Source organism: Botryllus schlosseri, chromosome 10 (assembly GCF_051294905.1).
Source record: "Botryllus schlosseri isolate E-star chromosome 10, Bs_hap1, whole genome shotgun sequence".
Lineage (NCBI taxonomy): Eukaryota > Metazoa > Chordata > Ascidiacea > Stolidobranchia > Styelidae > Botryllus > Botryllus schlosseri.
Genome location: NC_137245.1, coordinates 23,344,565 through 23,369,352, shown reverse-complemented (window position 1 = coordinate 23,369,352; position 24,788 = coordinate 23,344,565). Strand labels below are relative to the sequence as shown.

General features: G+C 41.0%; 1 protein-coding gene and 1 long non-coding RNA gene across 3 annotated transcripts; both read right to left on the bottom strand.

Moving 5' to 3' along the window:
- Window positions 1–1,926: 1,926 nt before the first annotated feature.
- On the bottom strand, window positions 1,927–16,371 carry LOC145448949 (uncharacterized). The gene is made up of 9 exons (XM_080327406.1): window positions 16,227–16,371; window positions 15,075–15,155; window positions 12,989–13,275; window positions 12,106–12,252; window positions 10,710–10,863; window positions 9,390–9,510; window positions 7,772–7,950; window positions 7,209–7,397; window positions 1,927–3,888 (listed from the first exon to the last, which is right to left on the bottom strand). Exons 1-9 carry the CDS (start codon window positions 16,269–16,271, stop codon window positions 3,706–3,708), a joined length of 1,386 nt encoding a protein of 461 aa, XP_080183532.1. The 5' UTR covers window positions 16,272–16,371; the 3' UTR covers window positions 1,927–3,705.
- Window positions 16,372–20,495, bottom strand: LOC145448950 (uncharacterized). Of its 2 annotated transcripts, none has more exons than XR_013918078.1 (2): window positions 19,836–20,495; window positions 16,372–18,340 (listed from the first exon to the last, which is right to left on the bottom strand). It is a non-coding gene; the product is annotated as an uncharacterized LOC145448950 (long non-coding RNA). The 2 variants fall into 2 exon arrangements; XR_013918077.1 differs by having other exon boundaries at window positions 19,848–20,495.
- Window positions 20,496–24,788: the final 4,293 nt, after the last annotated feature.

The window sequence follows — 24,788 nt, the reverse complement described above, 5'->3', positions numbered from 1 at the left end:
GCGAGATGCCGTCGTCAAGTCGCGAAGTAAATATATTAGATGTAATCTATCTGATACCTAACGTTATCAAAGATGCGATCTCGCTGAGTTTAATGAAATTGGATCAAAAACAACAAAATGATCTCTGGCCCTCAAATGTTCAGCCGATAGCAACAAATCTTTTGCCGCTGGCTCAACACTTTGATAAAGCTTTACCTACCACGGATATATACACGAGTATCCGCCTTTTCAAAACATATTTATGAACGCTGAAAATTTGTTGCTCGAACGTATCATCGGTCCCCGTCGGGTGGGTCAAACGGCACACGACCTGGGAACCGTTGAGACATGTGCTCAAAAACTTAGCTAGATATTCCAATTTTTCTTGATGCGTGCTATAATAATCTAACCAAGTCAAAAAAGAATGTTCGGTCGTTACCTTAGAAATAAAGAATAAATACGAACTGAAATGTTGGCAGAAAATGACGTTTCGATTTGGGCTTGAACTCACACATTTGAGGATACATTCATATTGCACGAAAATCGACACTTTGACTTCGAAATCGCTCGTTATAGCTATAAATGCCACAGGTCATTATGAAAAACAGTCTCTCCGTATCTATACGTGTTTCTGTGGCAGCATGATTAGTTAGGTTCAACTATTTTGCTTAATTTGGCAATTTTCAATTTTTGTAATTGAATTGAAAAGTCCACTCAAGGATGATACTCGGAAATCCCTGATGATTCTGAATAAAATTTATATGTATCGTTGAAGGTTACAAAGAAAATTGAATAAGTTGACCTTTATTTATTTTATACCCATCAAAATAAAAAATATCTGTCACAGACCCCATAACTCGCGCAGGTCTAAATTATATGCATGTGAAGAAAGATTCGGCCAGCAAGCATTTGTAAACAAATTCACGGAGTGTAATCATAGGATTATCATACAGAATGTTTCAAGTAGTTTCGGTCCCAGTGTCTCATCGGTACCGCATCTCCCCTACTGATACTGATTGTATACTAGCGTTACCATACGTCCTCTTTTAAGAGGTTTGTCCTCTTTTTTGACTTCTTTGAAAGTGTCCTTGGAGGACGCCTTTTTGTCCTCTTTTTCGAGATTTTGTTCTCTTTTTTGAGAATTTATACTGCAAAATTCGACTGATACGCCGTAAATCAGCATTGAAGTGAAGCTCCGGCGGGTATTTCGGGAGCTGGGCGGAAAGTCGACCTTTTTTTGTTGTTAGTCAACCACCTGACAATGCGGAGAAAAAAACGGTATTTTGGGCGATGAACGAGAAAGATGACCTTTTTTTATAGTCAGAACGGAAAAATTTGAGAATTCTTCTCCAGTTTTGCAAGCCTGAAAAAGTGTCTTCTTTTCAGATTTCCAAATATGGTAACTCTATTGTATACTCATTACTCAAGCATTAGTTGCATCTCCGAGAAGTAGAATAACTACGTTTGTGTATCACCCATCATGTCCGAATCCATCTTTGGCTGTTGTTACATAGCAAATATCATTTACGAGCGTCAACAATAAGGTTTGGAATAACCAAATAAGGAACTAACGATACACTTTGCCCGCCGTTTCAGAAGTTGGTAGCATTCAAATCCAGACTGATGTCCAGCATGCATTTTCGACATACTGCAGCGATGTGATGCAGCCGGTTCTATAGAACCGTCCGACCAAGATTTATGAGATCAGCATTGCAGGCGACTTCAATGTCTTTTTGTAGCAGAGAACGCCTTTTTTTTTTAAAAGAACCGGATGTGCGTGCTTACAAGCACTACGCCAAACTCACTAATGACTTCGCTAGATGGTAATCTGCATTTAGTCTGAGGTAGTACTTGATCCTAACACCGTAATACAGTTAGCGTATCAAGAGGCTGCACCGAATGACTACACCCTGAGCCCCCACACTCCCTTTAATCACCAGACGCATAAACGTGTTTCAATTCGATTTACTAACGGAACTGAATGACATCAATATTTCCAGATCAATGAAAATATAAGAGTAGCGGGCAGGCCCTTGTTCGTCGGGCGATACCGCCAGAACAAGCGTCAATTCGCAACACGCAGATGCTAAGGCAACAAACAGTCGAGCACACACCTTCGAATCACATGATTTGGTAGCATCCCAATGCGCACAACACTGGAAAAAACGGCAAGAGGTCTTCCAATACTAGATTTGATTTGAAAAAAATACACGTTCCACCATTCGTAAGAGGATATGATACACGAATCCAATTGAAAAACAACGACAACACCGCTTAACCGGGTTCGTGTTGTCCAGACAGCACTGTGTGGCACGAATAAATTCATATACACCCTCAAAAACAGTAATTACCCTCGCAGAGCCAAACAGAACCTTTATCGTCATAGCAAAAGTCAATATACATAATTACGAAAGTGGGCATGAGGGTAGCCTCTCCCCCGAAAACACGGACGCAAAGTGAGAGACATTGAGTACCGGGAAGGTCGTACTCGAAACGAGATAATTGCACAAAAAAAGGGGGCCGGAAACTACAAAGAAGCGTAGCGCAAGAAGAAGTAAAGAATCGCAAGACAAAGTTCAATGCCGCCCAGGCGGGTAGACGATACCGGTCTGATGGATGTAAGAAATACTTTCGAACGGTCCGAATTTCGCTGCGGCTTTATTATGGATCTTCCCGTCAACCGGACAAGTAGGCACTTGGGTTTCGATTGAGAGCCGAGACAGTGATGCGATAAATTCTCGCTAAAATCACGTATATCTAGACCACACGACTCGAAAATAACACTAAATCTGCTAATCCCTGGACTGGGTCATACCACAAAAAGTTTGCAGTCGGGACAAGGACATCGCATTCGTGGTACCACAATGAAATGACAATTCGAATTGACACATTTAAACTCGCAAGGATGGGACCGGCCCTGATCACGTATCCAGTGACAATTTGTCGCAGGTCAACAATAAACGCTGACATGTTGTATATGTGATCTCCGCCCCAAAGTCGACACGTAAAGGATCGGAGGAAAAAAGGATGTGTGGTGACTGGTGATACAGCAGAGATGAGCATGGATTTACGATTTCTTCGAAGCTGGATTTGGGTGAAATTTCGAACAATTTACGATTTTCAGGCAGTCTTTGAATCAAACTTCAGTCATTATATGTGAGATACTAAGTTGAATTCGGGCATGATTGAAAAGAAATTCAGAGTTTGGACATGAAATTTCTAACCGACCATTCACGATTTATGGGACTTACTGATAAAATTCAAGTCATAGTCGGATGTGGACTCTGATCGACGAATGGCACAACATAAATTCAGGAATCGGACTTGGAATTTCATAGATTTCACGATTTCCATGCCTGTTTCGAATAATATTCTGGCCTTTATCTGAGACAGACCCGAATTTGGTCGTGACACAAAATGCATTCACAATTTGGACATAAAACTTTAAACGGCTCACGATTTTCATGCGATTTTCGAAAAAAACTGGGTGCGGACTCGAAACAAAATATATTCCCAATTTGGAGACGGAATTTCAAACAATACACGATTTACGCGACTTTCGCATGACTTCAGTCATAATTGGACATGGGCGGGATAAAAAGTGAATTCAGCATCCAAAAGTACTGAATCCGCTCATCTCTGCGACACGTGTCGATACAGGAACCGGTACGAAAGAGCAAAGGAAAAAGAGATACGCAAAATAAAATAAATGTAGCGCGGTTCGCATCATTGACCGGAGCCATTGTTTGATTCGTCGTGCGTGCCGTAAGCTTCCACGGTGCATTTGGGCGGCGGGCCGACCCTCGGCTGGATATATTTCTCTTTCCGAAACAGCCTGTATATTATCGACTCGTAGTGCTTGGGCCATTCGTACACGTTCGTGTCCAGGCACCAGCTGGGTAGATCGCGCTGAAATATGGACCGGTTAGGGCGCGATTGCTATGGCTTGCCGTAGGTGGTAGGTAGGGCTCTTCAAAAATGACCTCGTTTTCTCAAATCGCACTGGCTACTTGATAAAATTGTTGGGTTACCTAATTTAAGCCTGCACACCAAATTTGGGTCAATTCTAACCAGTAGCCGTATTGCTACAGAAGAAAGTTTCTATTTATTATATAAAATAAATAACAAAATTTTTTAAAATTTTCTGTTCACCCCATGAAAGTGTTAGGCTGTCTATAGAAACGATGTTCACCAAATTTGGTTGAATTCCAATCAGTACAATGAGAGTTATTGCCGTCGAAAAATTTGGATTTGAATAAAATAGTATTTACGTGGGCACCACTATAATAAATAATTAAAGAATTGGTCGCCGTAAATACTTTTATTCATAATCCCAATTTTTCGACGGCGATAACTCCGCTTCCACTGGTTGGAATTGAACCAAATTTGATGAACATCGCTTGTATAGACAATAGGGTTGTCCAAAATTTGGAAAATCTTAAAACTCCCCCGTGATTGTGTCTCATTTCATAGATTATTGATAAAAAACAACAATGAGCCTGAAAGAAGCTCACAGGAAAGCCGTTAAGATTTCGGTCAAAGCGTTTGAAAGTAGCTGCCCAAGAATGGGCGTGCCACCGACCATAGAACGGCAAGAAGACTAGTAATCAAATAACCACGGCTCTTGATTGGGTAATCGGCTATGCTTCAATGATCACCACAGCAACAGCTTGCTGATTATGTGCTCAAGGAGTCTGCTACCGGTGGGGATTCTGAAAGCGCGTTGTTGGTAGGTTCGCAGATGATGATTTAGGATTAATTAAGGACATGTTGAGGTACGAAATACATGATGAACAAACAACAGGTGCTTCACAAAAACTTTTACAGCATGACTGCTTTATTGTGAAGGAAACGGCTGTAGCCTCCATGCCGTGTTTTCATCGAGGGAAAGCGAAGACGCTTATGCAATTGTTGAACGAATTCCCCGTTTCAGAAGGGATCCATCATCAGTGAATACAAATATAAAGCTTGGCCATGACAATATACTTTGTGTGATCTTATTGGACCCAAGTTGTAGTATATAGTTGAAGTTTTAAATGCTCTGGGGATCGACTGATTTAACAGGTCATGCTTGGCAGTTATACTTACAGCAAATTGAATTCACATGTAAGTGTTGTCAAAGTCCTTAATGATGCTGCAGAAAAGAGGTGTAAAGTAAGAACAGACTATGCTGGATATGATATCCAAACTATGCTGGATACTATGCAGCATAGTCCGTGCTTTTCTTTAAACCTCTTTTCTGCGGGATCAATAAGGACATACCACATCCAGCATAGCCTGTGCGAGTGTGCGTTATCATTAGGGACTTTAGCAACACTTACAAGTGAATTCAATTTACTGTAAGCATCTGATGAGAGCCAAGCATAACCCGCTGATTCAGCCGATCCCTATAGCATTCAAAACGTCACCTATGTAATACAGCTTGAGCCTAATAAGATCACACAAAGTACGGTATCGTGTCATTGTTAAGCTTTATATTTGTATTCACTGATGATGGATACCTTCTGAAACGGGGAATTCGTTCACCACTTGCGTAAGCGCCTTTGCTTTCCCTCGATGAAAACACGGCGTTGAGGCTGCAGACGATTCCTTCCAATAAAGCAGTCATGCAGTAAACGTTTTTGTGAAGCAACTGCTGTTTGTTCATCATGTATTTCGTACCTCAACATGTCCTTAATTAATCCTAAATCCTCATCTGCGAACCTACCAACAACGCGCTTTCAGAATCCCCACCGGTAGCAGACTCATTGAACACATAATCAGCAAGCTGTTGCTGTGGTGATCATTGAAGCATAGCCGATTACCCAATCAAGAGCCGTGGTTATTTGATTACTAGTCTTCTCGCCGTTCTACGGTCGGTGGCACGCCCATTCTTGGGCAGCTACTTTCAAGCGCTTTGACCGAAATCTTAACGGCTTTCCCGTGAGCTTCTTTCAGGCTCATTGTTGTTTTTTATCAATAATCTATGAAATGAGACACAATCACGGGGGAGTTTTAAGATTTTCCAAATTTTGGACAACCCCAATAGACAACCTAACAGTTTCATGGGGTGAACAGAAAAATTTCAAATTTTTTGTTATTTATTTTTATATAATAAATAGAAACTCTCTTCTCCTGTAGCAATGCGGCTACTGGTTGAAATTGAACCAAATTTGGTGTGTAGGCTTAAATTAGGTAACCTAACAATTTTATCAAGTAGCCAGTGCGATTTGAGAGAAAAAAGTCATTTTTGAAGAGCCCTAGTGGTAGGCTAACGAGTGATTTTCAATAATAATTACCGAACATCAGTTTGCGATCACTACACGTTCGGGCTAGTCCATCTTTCAATTTAGTAGGTTCATGGTCAACTAATTACTCTTTTTTCAGTAGTTCTAGTTCAATTGCGGATTCAAGCGAGTAGTTCTAGTTCCCGAACAATTAGAAAACCGATTCTATTCCGATGAAATAAAAATTAACGAGCCGCTTCGGAACTGAATATAGTTCGGTGGTTCCCAACCTTTTAGGATGTCCGAGTCGCATTTCAAACTTCAGAGTACTTAAAGACACATGAAAACACTGGAGTGCTTATAACGAAAATTCTAAGGCAGCCAGCCTACCTCTGGATCCTACCATCCAGCTAATTCAGAAGCACGCACATAGACTACTATTGATTCTATATCGGTTATTTTAGCATAGATAGACGCAGATTGGCGAGTGCTACACATTGAAATAAACTGAAAAGGCATATCATTACTGTAGGATACTATAAACAACGTTATGTGATAGCTCTTCATACATCCCAGCGCTTAAATGCGCAAGTTTGAGGATTATGATGAACCCGAATATTTTCGGCTGACACTCGTCGGTTGTAATCGTCGGCAACTAGTAGAGAATTGGAAAGAACATTGTGTATCAACAATCGTATCACACAGCATGAAATTTCGAATAAGAGCGTTCAACGTTCTATTTTTAGATGGTACACAAACTCCTCTTGTTCACACAGCCCTAGCATTCATATACAGAACTCGACTATAACTATTCATAGAAACAAACAACAACTGTCTATTACATTTTCGTGGCATATTCAGAGGGCCGTAAGAAGGCTAGCCGCGGTTGGGAATCACTGATATAGTCACATTCGTATTTTCGTTAATTAGTTGCGGATGTTTGAAGTAACTAGTTGACCGTGAACAAACTAGGATGGTAGGTTGCGCGAGTCCGCTTGACACCCCACTGCGTCGACCACTCACCCTGGTGGCGCCTCCGATCAGGACCGGGATGAAACGGTAATTGCGCGACCCGTTCTGTATGTATTCCGTGTGCAACCTGCTGTAGATATACCGGGTGTGGAGCGAGTGCGGGTCGTGCGTCTCGGTTGGAACTTGCTGCTCCACCTCGGACTTGTAACTCGGACTTACGCACACGATCACAAAATCACACTGGAATACGAGAGAGGCGGTTAAGCGCCGGGCAGAGGCTATCAAAGCAGTCATCGTTGGTAAATTTCTACTCAGTTTCTGACCACCCGCGGTCACAGGCAAGAGGATTACAGTGTACAATACCAGATCATACGGCTGGTCAGCATATCATGTACCGGGGATGAGAAAACCGTGGCTCTTTCAGCCTTTCATAGCAGTTCTTTAATGATTTAAAAATGCACATGCGTTTCGCCATTTTGCTAAGAGATGTAACCTGATTAAAAATTGAAGCATTTGATACCACTATTAATTATGATCTTCTCGATATTTGAGATCAGCGGTCCAGATTTGAAATGAGTTAGTCACCGCAAACTATGGTTCTGGCAATCACCGACCTTCTGAATATTATCATCCAGCCAGGAGCTGACGCTCATCGACATGAGCGTGCTCTCGAGCATGTCGAGCCGGACTTGCACGCCGTTGCTCAGGAGCGTCTTGGTAAGCTGCAGGACGAGCCTCCGAAAGCCGGGATTCTCCTGCTCCTCGGCGTACGTTATAAACACTGACGTCGACGCTGGAAAAAAAAACAGGCTTGTTATGACTCCCGTCATTGTGTACGACTCGAGATCTTCTATAGGCCTTGAATGGCCAATCTTTTTGCTATTCACGGCCGCATTTCGATTGATTTATGCAGCCTACAGCCGCATTCCAAGGCTTAGTTAAAATGAATTTAACTGGACGCCAAATAGCCATGTTGAACTGTCCATGTCCATTTCCCGTGAACTTTGGACTAATCTACTTTCTCATATAAGCTGTTTGAAGGAATCTTGTAATGCAACTTTCGTCCATTTTTTTTTCATGCAACTTTTTGCAGCATTTTGCAACTTCTTCGATTTTTCATGAAAGTATTTTCGATTTTGGGGAAATACACGGCCAAATTCTACTGAAACACCGTAAATCAGCACCGAAGTAACGCGTTTGCGGGTATTTCGGGAACTGAGCCGGAAAATTTACCTTTTTTTTAGTCCATCTGGGAAGTTGACCTTTTTTTTTCAGTCAACCGAGCAAAATGTGGTCTTTTATTGGAACTTTTGTGAAAGAATAAATGCAACTCTTTTACTGAAATAATTTCAACTTTCCACGGATTTAACTGCAACAAAAACTTGCCCTAGTTATTAGTCATGTCATTAGCTGCATGCTGTTATTTCTTGACCTCCAGTCAGGATAGTCGGTATAGCGGAAAGATATCGGAATCGTCCGAAAGTACCAGAAACGAATTTCTTTCGCGAGGAACACCCGATTACAAGTTAGCATTTCTACATGGGGCACGCCATTTTTCTCTGCTGACCGCATCCATACGGCGGTGCTAAGATTGCAGATGGTTCTAATGTATTAAAATCGGAAAATGAAGTCCCGGCTAGCGCGGAGAAAATTTCATGATCAATTAAAATCTCTCGAAAATTCACGAGTCGATTCGTAAATTCGACTTGCATGTCGACGGCCGCACAAATTTCCTTTCACGGCCACAGGTTGACCACCCTTGCTGTAGGCCTACGTGCGTGTCATGCAGTAACGCAGCATTTGTTGAATCGTTTGGTATCGAAATACTGTTCCATGTTAGTACAATTCGGGTTTATGCAATCAATGCTAATTACTGAAGTATGGCAGAGTTGCAATTCAAGTATCATGCAATAGTATAGTACTTTTAATGTTCTATACGCCGTTACGCATGACCATGAGATGCACAATTGATTTCCTTTTAATTCGGACAAAGCAATTTCTCCGCTTATTTCGGCAAACTGAGCGGAACCAAAGCGGAGACGCATGTAGTCTTCTTGAGTGTCCCACTAACGATTTTGTAGTTTCTTGACGATGCATTTCTACATGCCCTTCCTCGGAGCCGCTAAAACTAGTTTGCGGACCCCAGTTTAAGAACCCGTGCTATAAAGGTGAACGATCGGCTAGTGACTCGGAACCTGGCGACCCCGGACCAAACTCCCGCCGAATACTCACCCTCTCGGCTGGCTTCGTTGTTGATCTGTTGAACTCGCGTGTGCCCCGTCATCCTGGCCCCTTCGGCTTGCGCCTGCGACTGGCCGGTGTACGGTTCCGTGGACACGGTAGGCGGTAACTTCTGCGACAAAGGAAGGACAGGACACTCAAGACTTGGTTCAAATTTACCCCCTTCATCATACGACCGTCGTCTGTCTTGTGCAAATATTAACTGCACGCCAGCGATAAAAAACAGCATAATGGCTATTATTAAAACCAACATCATACTATTTATGTAGAAATTGGAAAGACATTTTATTATTTCAAAGCGAATTCTGTGGCTGCATTTCTTGAAATACGGGGCCGTGTTTTGAAAAGAACGAGTGCCAAAAATCCGTTTCCGCCAAGTACAGGTGGCGGCGAATGTAATGATAACTGGTAACGATTCCGACGACACCTTTGGCTACGATCGCAACGCACACATACCCATATAACGTTCAGCCTAGTCATTTCTATGTAGCTGCTGATCTTGAACTTATTCTGGAATAGCGATCCTGTATATCAGAGGAAAAATTGAATCTCTGCAAACAAATTTGTTCCAAAACATCAACAAACAGTAATATGTTAATATATTAGTATAGGCGAAGTGGGCTATCGGCAATTAAAACGAGTTTGCACAGTGGAGTATTTCATCTCAGGCGGCCATTCTGTTTACGCGAGTCATGAAATTTTAGCAGTTATGAAGCGGAAGTGCTTCGTGATTTCTCTTAAATTGAGCAAAAGAATAATTAGGTTATCAACCATTTTGCAAATTAGGAGGTTTCGCGGACCCCCCCCGGTTGAGAGCCATTGCCTTAGTAAGTGCCACAAGCAAACAGACACTACAACAGTACATCGAAAACGTAGCAGTCCTTTCATCGCTTTATTACCCACCGTCTCTGGGCACACTCCCTAGTAAGGCTGGGTAAAATCAAATATAAGCTTCCAGTAGAACAGCCAGCATCACTTGTTATGACGTCGTCATAAGAGTATGGATGACATGGAAAGTTCACATATCTTCCTATTGAGACCGCAAAGAAAATAATGCCAGTCCGACACCGTTCCAGATTATTCGGTATCTCTTCAACCATACCTACTCGATCGGACTTTGTGATGGTGATGTGGGTTATCAATTAATGAACGCTTCGATTTTTCAACAAGGTGGGTATTTTAGCATTCAATGTTTTGCGTGCTGCGACACGACAAATTGAAGTTTCAGGGGGTTAAGAGTGATTGAATCATTGTGCTGCGGCCCTACTCTCTAGTCGACACCGTAGCAAGATAAAATCCATCCAAACTTACGGGCACGGTGCCGGTCGCGTTTTGGGATTGAGAATGGCTCTGATTGCTGGCGTGGGGCATCGGTCTTCTTGGCGGGGGCGGAAGCTGGTTTTCCTCTGGTTTCGGTTTCGGCTTACTGAATCCCCCGCTCGGGTACACGGTGTGGAAGCTCAAACTGAATATTGAGACGGAATAAACCAAATATCAAACTCAATATTCTAATCCTACCCTACCCCTATCCTAACACTCAACTCTTACCATATTACATGCATACCAAGTGCAGTCCGTATATCATAATTCTCACTAGTATTTAGTGAAACGTTCATTTTCGAATTTTCAGTGATACAATATTTATAAATCACTTTCATAGGCTAATCACAAATAGTTATTACACTTCCAATTCCAAACTCGCCATGTGCCGTGATATTTCACGATTCACGTTTTGATTCAGTGAAACATTCATTTTTGGATTTATAAATACAATATTGATACATCGCTTTCATAAAAACATTAGTTATTACTAGGCCTATTTTTTTGACATGTCAAAATAAGTCATAATTTTTTCAAAGTTGTTGGCATAGGTCAAAAATTGTCCTCTGCATTTTGTTTGTATCGTAGATTTTGCAGTCGGTAAACTTATCATTTGATATTTTACAGCTTGTAGCCTACTTTATAGGCCTACCGTTGTAGACGGCCCATTGTCAGCTCATTGTGAATCACAAACGGCCGAATGGAACAAACAAGTTGACATGGTGATATAGTCAACGTGCCGCAATGTCCTAACTGAAGAAAGACTGCTTGGGCTATGCATGATTCTTATTATCAAAAAGCGCATGATGAAAAATTGTGATGTAGGCAACATTGTCACAATGAAGCAACATGGTGTGTCATGGGCAGTTTACGCACAGTTCAGTGTTGTCAGCCAACAACTGCTGCCGTTGAACGTTATGTCTCCATTCTTAGCAAGCTACTTAGTAAGGACAGACACTTTCTACCCGAGAATGTAGGAAAGTATCTTTCGTTGTACCAAAACAAATTTTAATTATTCCTACCATAATACGTGATTCAACTACTGGAATTCTTCAAAGGGCCAGATTTCGTTAAAATAAAGTTTTTCCATGTAAAAATTTGTCAGTTTTCAAGTCGAAAACGTTTTTTCAGTCCAAACTACTTCATAAGGACAGACAGTTAGTTCCAACCAGAAATGAAGATAAGTAGTACGGCTTTAATATTATGTGCGAAAACACATAATTTGCATACGCAAGGTCAAAATTTGGTAAAGATTAAGTTTTTTAGGTCAAAAAATTTCAAAATTGAATTTTCAGGTAAAAACAAACATCCGAGTTATTACATTTCCAATACCAAATTTATCAAGTACCGAATTCACTGGCGAACAAAACCACCCCGTCACCCTTACCTGCTGTCAATGCTACTGGCGGAACCGCCGCTGCTAGGCCGCGATCGCATCGACGGATTTTCGCTCATCATCGCCGGGGGGTGTTGTATGCCTATCATCGACTTCTGCAGTCCGGTATCGTCGTCAGACGAGCCCTGTTCGGATACGCTGAAAGCATGTTGAAACACAGTATCAGGCATACCGCCAAAGAAGGCTCCTCCAACAGAACGGAACGTCCGACAAACTATACAAACGCAAACAGCACTCGTTCAAGTTAATCACGGACAATAAAGAAGTACACAGAATTACTCTTTTCAACTACTCAAGTAGGTCTTGCCTTCTCGCACTACATTCCCAAGTGGTTCCGATTTTGGACTACTAATTCAGTTTTCAGGTTCTTGGGCTAAACCAGGCCTAAAATACCAACTGTTTTACAATTGAATGGTATATCTATATTGAAATAAACCCGAATATTTTCGTGTGACACTCGTCATGGGTAATCGTCAGCAACTAGTAGAGAATTGGAAAGAACATTGTATATCAACAATCGCATCACAAAATAACAAAAGTACATTTGTGCTGGTGACGACATAGTTTGTGATACGATTGTTGACGTACAATGTTCTTTCCAATTCTCTTCTAGTTGCTGACGATTACCCCTGACGAGTGTCAGCCGAAAATAGTCGGGTTTATTTCAATATGGATATGCTATTCAACTGTATATTGAAGTTCTGTACCTCCAAGAAGCTCTTCAGCTGTTTTACTGACTTGGAAATCACTTTCTACTTGTATTTGGGTAGAAATATACATTTTACTTCTACTTCAGTACCAACAATGACCACCTCTGCCGTTACAGTGCTTCTGTTCAACTCATGGTTCAAATAACAGTGAGACAGTCCTGCACCTTCTATGATAATCGTGTCCGGACACACTGTCAATTTCCGAGTTTAAATCGGTCATGGACCCGTCGATGACAAACGACGGTTCGTCGTTCCAGTCCATCACCCGGTTATACGACTCATTTTGAGTCGGACCCGTCGTCTGCCCGTGGTCGAGATGCAAGTTTCTGACACTGTCAGAAAGACCGCTGGGCTCGCCAGAGGCGTATGAATGTTCGGGTCGGTCGTTATTGCCGTTAGGGTGTTCCGTGGGCTGTCGGTGAAACGGTCGATGGTGGCTTGACATTGGTTGCTGCAAAGGAGGCACAGTAAGAACGGGGGTCTACAACTCGAATTGGGTGAAATGCCATATCCCAAAATTGAAAATTCTGCAGTATATTGCATATATACACTCTGAACTCTTAAATTAACAGTAGTCAGCAGGGTTATAATGACTCGAATCATGACTCGACTAGAGTCGCGATTTCCTGAAGACTTGACTTTACTCTAGTCATTTCCTTAAAATACGGAGATGACTCCACTTGGACTCGAGTCATTGCGCATGACCCGAACCAAGGCATATGACTCGAGACTTGGACGGCCCAGACCTACATTTCATTGTAATTTCGAAGAATCAGTCATAGGTCTATTAGACGAAGGAAACCAATCCAAATACCAGCAACCACACTACTGGTATTTCGTCAATTGGTAGCCTACTGGCACTTGCAAATGCAATCATAAACTGTCAAAAGTGGGGAAAATTAGTATATTATAAATGCGAAACATTCGATTTCACAAAACAGAGTTATAGAAAGTGTGATTAACAAGACTTCTAATGGAAACTGAGCAGACAATGCTATGACTTGGACTCGAGTCACAATAGCATGACTCGGACTCGTTACTCTACATTGACTTGTGACTCAGACCCTTGTGAATTGGTTACAACCCTGGTAGTCGGTGAATGTTGCATGTTGAATCTGCACCAAGTGATTTCAGCATCTGGCGGTCCTTAATCATAACCCTAACCTAACCCTAACACATTCATGCATATGCCTACATAGTACATACCAAGTGCCGTATATCACAATTGACAATCATATGCATATGCAGCGAAATATTTAAAAAAAATTGATGTATCATTTTCATAATAATAGGAATTATTATATTTTGAGTGCAAAATTCACTGGCAACCATCAACAGACATGATTAATAAACGAAAAACAAAATTCTATCAAGCAAATCCAAACCCAACAAAGAAGAATCATGAAGATTGAAGAGTCAACGGTAACACACACGTGTTACATATTGCAGATCGGAAGAGACATTAGATGTGGTCAATGGTCATGACACTCGGAAATTAATTAGTTCTCCTATTTCCATCGAAAATCGTGTTCTTGTTTGGGCACTCTCTATTATTGAGCATTATCATGAAACAAGCTCGGCAAAAATTAACTACGATACTGTAATTCCAATGCAATACGCCTCTTAGATTTCAGATGACTGAGCACAGGTACAGGTCTTGGTGGCGTCTCAGTCATTGCAATTGTGTGGGAAATTGTAACTACTAACATCATAGGCTGAGCTGAGCATATTCATCATCATCAGCCTGTTCTCCTTTGAAAGCGCTGTTGCCATAGCCAAAGCCATCTTATAGTAGAGAACTATGACGCATTTGTTCACCAGAATATACAATAGCAAGTACAGAGTGGCAAGTTCTGCAGACAAACTACACATTGCAGCATCACAGCACATTAAGCTTAGCGTAACTCAGCAATGCACTAGCAAAGCATCTCCTGGTAGTTGCTGCATAGAATTACAATCACTTAGCTATAAACACGCAGCTAGAGCATGCTTCTTAGAGCCTTGCACTTGATAGCCTAGAGATGATGAAATTCAATACAAAGCGGCGACGTGACTACCATGCCACAGCCCATTGTGTCTGCGACCTGTAGTATCTTTTAAAGCGAGACGGACACAAAATAGTACTGCTGAACAATGATAGGGCAAGCGCGACTAAAATAGCTGTTTATAGCTCCTATAACCAAATTATGGTGCCTATAAAAAGCAGACGTCAGCACCGACATTATAAAAGTCAAAACGATTCAAACTTACCTGTAATTTTGGTCCAGGCACCAACACTACTTTATCGTAATTTCCAGTGGTCTGATAATAATGGTATTTTTCCACCAAATTCTAAATGCATAACAAACTTGACACATGAGCTCGAAAATTTCCATCGAAACTAGGCAGTCTCCAATGAATTCATCATCATGAACCTTTTATGGCAAATCTACTGGCATGGTGGCATTTATCACAAGTAGCCTATATTGGATCATACTCATCAAATCGGTTCAACGTCAAAGGTTTGATGATTAAAATTTGTGGTAAATAGGGTTGGGCGTGGTGGGCCATGGAGCAATTCGTAATATTAAGAAGTTGGCAAATAGTTTGTTTTGTTCATAGATTCTTTGGTTTAACCCTGATTTACCAGCAAATTTATTTCCAAGATCTTCGGCAGACTGCTATCAGGAGCGAATGTAAGTAAACGATATAAATCAAACTTGGAACAGCAGTTGGAAATTTGTTGCTAACAGCAATGGGTAAAATTTGGTTATAAAATTAGATTAGCATAGGGTAGCAGTAATGAAATATTCCCAGGGTCATATCTCGTATTCCTTTCACTAATCTCTTTACTTGTCAATATTACATCACCGCGACAGAATTCCTTCTATATTTTGAGCATTGGCCAAGACTATAAAACGTTACCAACCCCTATTTAGGTACTGTTCAAAGGACTGAAAATATTATGTATTGAAATGCAAGATCTTTATCACTAGCGACCGTCTGTCAAACCAGACTAGGATGTTTCGTGGGGGGAGGGAGTAATTTCACAACAGAATGATTTGATGTATATACTACAAGTTACACGGGATACAGTGGAATTCAACAAACATTGGCTTTCAATTTCACACCTAATAACAATTTCATTGAAGTAGTCTATCATTTACAACAGTCAAGTTCGGCACACACATCAAACATATCCAGGGATGTATATTTGTTCAGTGAATTTACAGGAGAGGCTGAATCTTGAACTGGCCTTTAGTGCATGGTGTGTCGGATTTGGCTACAATGAGAACAGGATACTAATTTAGGCTGGTCACTTCTACTCAGTGTACTACAACAAAACATTAAATCGTCATGAATATTGCATATGAATATAGAGTTGTCGCAATATTGCAGTATTAAAATAAAAATTCAATTCACCAAGGAATATCCGTTTGGCGCCGAGTGACTGGTTCCTGGTATCATTACATGAAGAAATTCAGAATTCAATCAAGGATCCAGCATTCTCTGTTGAGTATCATAGGCTATACAATAAAGACTAGAGTAGAGTATGTTATCAAGCTAACTGTACAGAAAAGTGGCGGTTCATCAACGTTTTCAACATTTGTGAGGCATTTTGCATTAATAACAAGAGACGAGTTGTGTGTGTCATGTACTCTATATAACGTGATATTAAATCAGTTATAGGTCTATTAGTCGAAGGAAACACATCCAAAACAGGAAATGACCAGAGAAACAACAATGGCGAAGCGCTTTCTTGTTTATAGTGTCCGCTGACTATATATATTACCTAGCTGTCTTGCGGCAGGGCTGGAATAGAGTACTCCACCAAAATAATCAACATTACTACACCACAATATGCATATGCTACAACTACGTTATGTTATCATCATCATCATGCAGAAACCAAAAATTGAGTAAGCCACAATAACTTAGCACATTGAGAATGCAAAGGTGATTTCTAATGATAACAGAAACTGTACGACATAGAATGCAGTTGGAGCTAGATGCGGTTCTACCAGATGACCAGTTCAATCAATTGGGCAAGTCATGACGCAATCAACAGCCACATGACAAACTTGAATATCATGATGAACTGCTTGACGTTAACATCATACTGATATTACTACATCCCAAAAGAGTTATTGTTAACAGCATTGTTTAACATTAACATCAAGGACAAAAACACACAACGTTCTAGTCGTTCCAATCCGATTCCTAACAGATGAAATAGGGAACAAGATATTAACATGAGCGATTGAATTGATAGCAATGAATCCCACAAGGCCACAATATTTGTACATGACACATCGTTTTTCACAACTTGGTTCATATTTGTGATGCGTGAGGAAGGTTAAACAGCCTTTATAAATACAAATCGAACACACTTTTCCGTATAATCAACCCAAACTCAAATTGACATATTGTAAATAATTATCATCATGATTTTCATGTTTAACTTCTCATTGAAGCATGGATTTTGTTATTCGAAACATTGTAGTGTCGTACATCATGCTGTATGAAACTTAGCGTACATATTAGGAAGAACAGCACAGCAAATGTGTCGTAGTTTGGTTTGAGACGAACAACTTGTGGTGAAAAGAAATTACTTCAGTAACAAACTTGATACCCTGGGCATGTGTAGCCAAAGCTCCTACTTAGGGGATTGATATATATACAATAGCTTCTGTAGACAAAAAGGATCGCGCTAAACGTCAGTTAACACTAAAACGCAATTCCTTTCTATACACATTTTCAATTTCATTGCCGTGTTCGTTTCATTACCACTGACAAGGTGTTACCGTTACGGTTGCATTTGAAATTTCAGAGTACAGAACCGCACGAATACGCTCATTAAGTTCAACAAAAATAATAAAGCATGAAAGGACTTACCAGCGAATAGCAACACTAACTAGATAAAAATACACAAATCAATTTAACGTCCTTCTTGGCGTTGGCTTTGAGCTTCAAGAAGGGTGGCAAAGCGAGACGTAATTGCAGAAAATGCAATACGCAGTAGCTGCTTGAGGTGATCATGGGTCAATCGATTGTGACATTGATTTTTGATTCTGACCATTTGCTCAGAAGTGCTTCATATAGGCTACATGAGTTGATCCAAATAGAGAATCGTTTTTCTGAGCATTCGTTATCAGGTTGGGATACTTCCCCTCTGGAGCTCAACTATAAAATCAAGTAAGTCTGAACTTTCAAATAATTGCTTGAGCTCGATATCTGACTACATGTCTACCAACTCGAGTTGTAAATTACTAGGGTCAGTGGCCACATTGACTACAATACGATTTGAAGACATTTTCAACATGGGCAAAAAAGCATTCATTCTGTCAATGCTGCCATTGATCTCATCAATCAAGTCAAATGATTCATTGGTTTGATGGTCAGACAGCGTTGGAAAACGTGTTGTAACACCACCTGCACTCAATTAAATCTGGTGACGAGCGGACTTAAATTTGAGTGCCGATCCAAACGCATACGAGTGTGAGCATACTTTTTGGCGCGAGTTCAGCAACGAAACGCTGTCAAGTAGATTACAATCAAGATTCACAATAAGTTGAAATATGGCACGAGATAATCAATGAAGAGTTCTGATATGACAAATTGGTTAGGCCTGTTGCGAAAAACTTGAAACGGACCAACATAGTTAGTCTGAAAAAATAGCATTATATCCCCTGCCACCAGTTCAGTTGGCCTCAATTTTCACGAACAATTCAACTACGGTATATCATTGGAAATCTGACTTATGTAAAATTGCACAATGAAAATAAGAATTACATGTCATTGAATTATCGAAAAAATACTATGTGTTACGATGAGCAGTTCTATTATTGTAGAGCAGTGGTTCCCAACCGGTAGGGAATAGACGCATTCGTTGAACATTATATACAGGATGGTCTATATATTTACACATATTTACGGAGAATGTATGTATTCAAGAATTGGCGTGCTGTTCACAAAAACTAATTTTCGCAAACAACACCAGAATTCACATTATCGAATAAGAGGCACACTGTGTTTTTTTGTATTATCTTTCGTTGAAATGTTTCATTTGTGTAATGTCCTCTGCTTTCATTACACTGCTTTCTTTACACTTTTCCAATAGCAAGTCCCTGCTAAACGCCTGTCTGGCCAAACGCTATGGAGCGGCATTTCTAAAGGCCAAGGCCAACGGTATATAGGACTTTTGGGTAGTGGGGAATGAAGAAAAAAAGGTTGGGAACCACTGTATTGTTATCAGCAACATCAGCAAGAAATATCGGAGATTGCGAGATGCATTTTGTTCAATTTATTCACGTTTTGGCACAATAACATGTCAACTTTATTAGAATTTCGGTAGCCTAATATATAATATAATTCTGTTTCAACAACAGAAGAATGAGATTTTAAAATAAATGAACAAATGAGAGGGTATTTCGTCCGTGGCAGGTGCTCACCTGACGGCTTGCCGGGTGCCTTGCTCACTGCTCACAATGTTCCTTAATGAATTGGCGCCCCGTGCTCACCTGACAGGGAGGCTCTTGCTCACTGCTTGTCTTACCCACGCTATTCTCTCTTTAGTTTTTCTCGAAGATCACTCTCGATAAAAAGTGATAGGGAGGATTTTCCTGCGAGAAAATCACTATTGTGCGGGTGGCCTATGTATTTCTTATTGGCAATGGTGATTTTCTCGCAGGAAAATCCTCGGTGTCTCACAGGGAACGAGATTGTGTCACAGCAGAATCACCTGTGTCGAGATAGTCTCACAGCAAAATCGTCAGTGTCTCACAGGTAACAAGATTGTCTCACACCAAAATCGCCTGTGCTCACAGAGGAATCTTCAATTCTCACCTAATATATCAGGCAAAACGTACCGGGCAAAACGTACCGAGATTCCAATCTCGCGTCCTTCAAGTTATCGCCTCATGTCGAAATACGCTCAAATAATAAGATATACATATAATGTCAAAAGTACACTTTACAAAATAAAATTATGGCGTGACTTTAAAAATATAATTCTAAAATATCATCACGTACCGATGTACTTACGAACTACGACATCCGTGCGGGTATAGCTATCAATTTCCGCGATGTTGTACGGACATAACGTACTGCGTAGTCGCGTTTCGTAACCAAATAACGTGCAGCGTGATCGTTAACTTCGGCATTTTGCAATTGCAATATGCACTGCACAAATATCGAGCAACACTTTTAATCAAGTACGATATGACTGAATCGGTGAAAATATTCACTGGGACGGGGAACAATAAATCTCAATGGCCGAGAAGCAGAACAAGCAACGACAGCCCGCCAGAGCCGACGTGACGTCAAAGTCATTTACATCTTCTGTGTTTCTCAGACAAGAATTATATTTCAAAGCGGAAATATTAAGGATGACTGATCTGGTGCATCCAAGCTATTACTCATATTTTATACACCAATAACTATCAACTGACCAATACACGTACGGTAGCCGATTTTAATCTTTCCTGGTTCGGGTTCTGGTGTAACTGATGATAAAGGGCCGGTACTGCAAAGCTGATTCCACATACTTTCACTGCAGATTGATACCCTACGGAGGTTAGTAATCTAAACTTTCGCCCTACCTGATTAGGACAGCAATTATCTTATGCTTATCGCCTCCATCCTTCTAGCCAAAATCGCCGTTTACGTCGTGGAATTAGAGATTGACCGACCTGGAAACAGAGATGAGCGGATTTGAAACTTCTATGTCCTAATCCAATCCAAATCCGAACCTTCAAATCCAAATCCAAATCCTAATCCATAACTTTTTCATATTCAAGTCCATGTCCAATCCTAATCCGATTCCAACTGGAAATTCAGAAAAAAAACTAATTTATGCAATGGAGGCATTCGAAAATTTTCTTTCACAACCAACGATTCACTTGATTCAAGATAACCTAGTAACCATAAGTACATCAATAACTGATATGAATAAAGTTTGTCGCCATTCGCCACAGGGCTGTGGAGTCGGAGTCGGAGTCGGTGGAGTCGGAGTCGGAGTCGGGGTAATTTTCGCTTGATGGAGTCGGAGTCGGAGTCGTGAAAACTATAATAGCTGGAGTCGGAGTCGGAGTCGGAGTCGGTGGGAAAATACTGACTGGAGTCGGAGTCGGAGTTTGTGAGATTCACCCTAACTTCGACTCCGACTCCGACTCCAACTTCTCTATCATGAAAACATTTGCTTTCAAAGAATTTTCAATATAATTTTTATGCACCAACAATCACTTTTATTAATAACCTACAGATCAGGTGCGGCCAGCCCGTGGCACGCAGGCCAAATTTGGCACAGGAGAAGGTAATTCTCGAAATTATTTATGACATCAGGTACAATTGCAAGGCCAACCAAAATTTGATTAGCATGACCGCGAAATTTGATGATGACTAAAACGACATTTCTGACGCATTGACGTATCCAGGGGCAGACACATTTATCCCAGATCTTCGTATATGACGATAAAGTATAATATTTCATAGCAGATTTATTTGACTTGAAATTTTTCTCGGTGCTTCGCATGATTCATTGTCACTAGATTTCTTGCATTCAGAATTTGAGCCCCCTTCTGAAAATTATAAATACATATTATTCACAGAATTGAGTCTAACTATATTCGCAATTAGGAGAGAACGTGTCGTCCAACATGCGGCTTCGCTTGTGCACTCGCAGCGAGATCGTCGACAAAACATTTGCACAAAATGATAGAGGCATGTTCACTGATATACCGTCGATTTTGCTATGTCTAAACGTCGAATAATCCTGTCCTTGCCAAATGAGCCCAGTAGTATACAGATGCGGCCCTCAATGTATGTTAGCGACATATTTATTGATATAGACTATAGTCGTTATCTTGCAAAAAAAAAATTTCGCGCTGCGCGCGACCAGGGCTTGATTGCGCACTGCACAGTTGCATGACATATTGTTATCAATTTTAGAGCGTATTAATATAACTCTTGTTTGCAATGTTACCTAATTCGGTTCGCTCCTATCGACGACTAAAAAAAGGTTATCAAACATTCCAGTTGCCCGCGCAATGGTTCGTAAATTTCAGGTGTCCCTTTCGCCGAAAAAGTTGCCCACCCCTGATATAGATAAAATTCGACATTACTTGCAAATTACAACTCAGTTGCAGAGGGGAAGAAAATCGCAAGATGCGTTTTCGCGATGCAGTCAAAATTGATGCAATTTTTGGAATTATACCATGATACTGTGACAGAGAGCAAATGCATCGGCTGGTTTTGTAAAATTGTAAAAATGATGTAAATATGACCAAACGATGCTTCCCACTTGACAAAATTAAAAATATATGTAGTGTAACTTAGCTGTTTGGGTCGAACAAATGATTAAGAAAGACTGCAAGTCCCAATCCTTGAATACTTGATTAAGTACATGTAGACTAGACATAGGCTATGGTCTTTGACTACTTTATTAAATTCCATTTATGACCAATGTGTATTAGTAGTAAAAGTGTGTGTGCTTGTAATCAGGATAGTGTGCAATGACAAAATTAGTAAGTTCAATCTCTTTATTAGTTTCTGACTCATACACAAGAGCTACACTTGGATTTTTTATCTACATTTTTCTTATACAGGATTGGATATCTGCCATATTTGAATGATTCATACATTTCAGGATATTAGAGAGTCCATGTTATAAAAACTTGAAAAAGGAAGGATATTTAGCAAATCTTTCTTTCATGTTAATTGCATAGTGGATAATTCGAGCTGTGCCACAATGAAACAATTTAGCATGTCACCGTTAATCATATGTTTGCATATGTTTAATGGTTGTATGATAGTCATTCAACCGACAATGTGGCATATAATTTTCGAAGTAAATTGGTAATAATGCTGGATTCGGAGTCGGGAGTCGGAGTCGGAGTGGTACGTTTAAAGACCCAGGAGTCGGAGTCGGAGTCGGAGTCGGTACGTTTAAAGAATCAGGAGTCGGAGTCGGAGTAAGAGTCGGTATATTGAAAATGTGTGGAGTCGGAGTCGGAGCCGGAGTCGGTGGTAAAATTTACCGACTCCACAGCCCTGATTCGCCACACGACATTTCAATCTCCCAGAAAATAGGTCAATCCAATCCAAATCCTAATCCGTTCAGAAAAAAATGTCTAATCCAAATCCAATCCAAATCCGACAAAATCTCACAAATCCTGTTTTTTCAAAACCTAATCCTAATCCATGCTCATCTCTGCCTGGAAAAGCCAGATTGGGCTTCAATATTCGATAAAATCCTCCTTATGTCTTCCGGGAGACTTGGTGACATTTCGAGGATTTTTGTTATTTTTCCCTGACGCGGCTCTTGAATTGATTGGTAATAATCTATGAGCAGAATTGCAGTAATATTTTAGCATTGCACCGAGCGAGATAGTGTAATGCAGTGGTTCTTAACCTTTTTTCGTCCAGCGCCCCCTTTCAAAAATTATCGTGCTCCAGCGCCCCCCTCAACTTCATATTGTAAGGAATGTAATAAAGACAATGAGTAAGAGGGAGGGCCGTAACAGCACTTCGTCAACCCCCCTAAAAACGATTGCCTTTCGCACCCATAGCGTGATAAACCGAACTTCTGAGGGCTTCGCCCCCACGAACCCCATATCGTGATTTTGATGGTCAGCAAAGTTTGTGTGGCCTGGTCGCCCTAGGTACCAAAATTTGCTATAATGCATGGTAATTACATTTATAAGTCGCTATAAACTTTTTATCCTCTCAGCCCACGTAATCAGATTTACCAGTAGCACTGAGTGAGCTGTTGTATAGGAAAATAAGGGGCACGTAATTAATAATTAAACATATTCGGGCGTTCCCGCAGGTACTATTATTCGTTACCAGGGCCGTAACAGCACTTCGTCAGCCCCCCTCCCCCAACATAAAACGTTGGTCCTGGGCCCCCATCGGGTGATAAACCAAACTTCCGGGGGACTTCGCTCCCAGACCCCCATTAGGCTGTCCGCTATTTGCTGATAGCCTATTAGGTATCTACATTGGGTGTACATTCACTGAGGGAGCTATTCTCGCCTAGTCGCGCGAAGTGCGAAAAATTTCACTAATTAATGATTGAATTGGTCAATATCATCGGAAATTGCATGTAAATTGAGATCAATTTTTATCCTCTCTCTGCTCACGTAAACACATTTACCGGTAGAGCTGAGTTAGGTGCAATGTTCCCTCTAAGCTGCGCACGTGCGCAGTGCTGACACGGTCTCTGCGCACAGAAAATCTACGTTGCGCACAACAAATCCGGAGTTATTACCTTTTTTTAGTCGTTACGCACTGTTGTCAAGGGTCAGCGCAGTGAGTTGTTGAGTGTGCGCAGACTCATCAAAACTTAAAGCGAACATTGTGAGGTTTCTTGGAAACTGTAGGGCCCTTTACCAATAATTAAACATATTCGGGCAGGCGAACCCGTGGATATGACCTCGTGGTATGATGTTATTTCGTGACCCCCTGTTTGCAATATCAAAAAATATAGAATCGCTCAACGGTGATATCGCCCAACAGGAATATCCCTGTCGCCCAATCGTACTAAACTAAAACACCCACACGATTTCAGATTGGTATTTCTTCACTGACATATAATTTTTCCCTGCCAGATGGAATTCGTCTTCTGGGGTTCAGATTTCCAAGACAGGAACATTCGGTGTCAGTCATTTAGGCGCCCATGGACAATTAAACCTATATGTATTTTGAAGGCTATATGTAACGAAGTTTTCGGTGTTAATTTGCTCTGAATACTCATTAAGGATATGTCCTATCACCACATCATCTACTGCGAAGCCATTTTTCTCCAGCGCCCCCCATACCGCCCCCCTGAGCCCAGCGCCCCCCATATCGCCCCCTGAGCGTTTCCGCCCCCCTTCAACATCGCCAGCGCCCCCTGGGGGGCGCTGGGGGCAAGGTTAAGAACCACTGGTGTAATGGTTATGCGTCCGGCTTCTCGAGCGGTAGGTCGTGGGTTCGATTCCCGGC

Bases quoted from the DNA above. Each gene is read 5' to 3' on its own strand.
- LOC145448949 (XM_080327406.1), bottom strand. From the start codon at position 16,271: ATGATACCAGGAACCAGTCACTCGGCGCCAAACGGATATTCCTTG. The intron at 9,511-10,709 runs GTAAGTTTGGAT...CCTTTGTCGCAG, and splicing joins ACGCGACCGGCACCGTGCCC to AAGTTACCGCCTACCGTGTC. The intron at 3,889-7,208 runs GTGAGTGGTCGA...TCCATATTTCAG, and splicing joins TGATCGGAGGCGCCACCAGG to CGCGATCTACCCAGCTGGTG.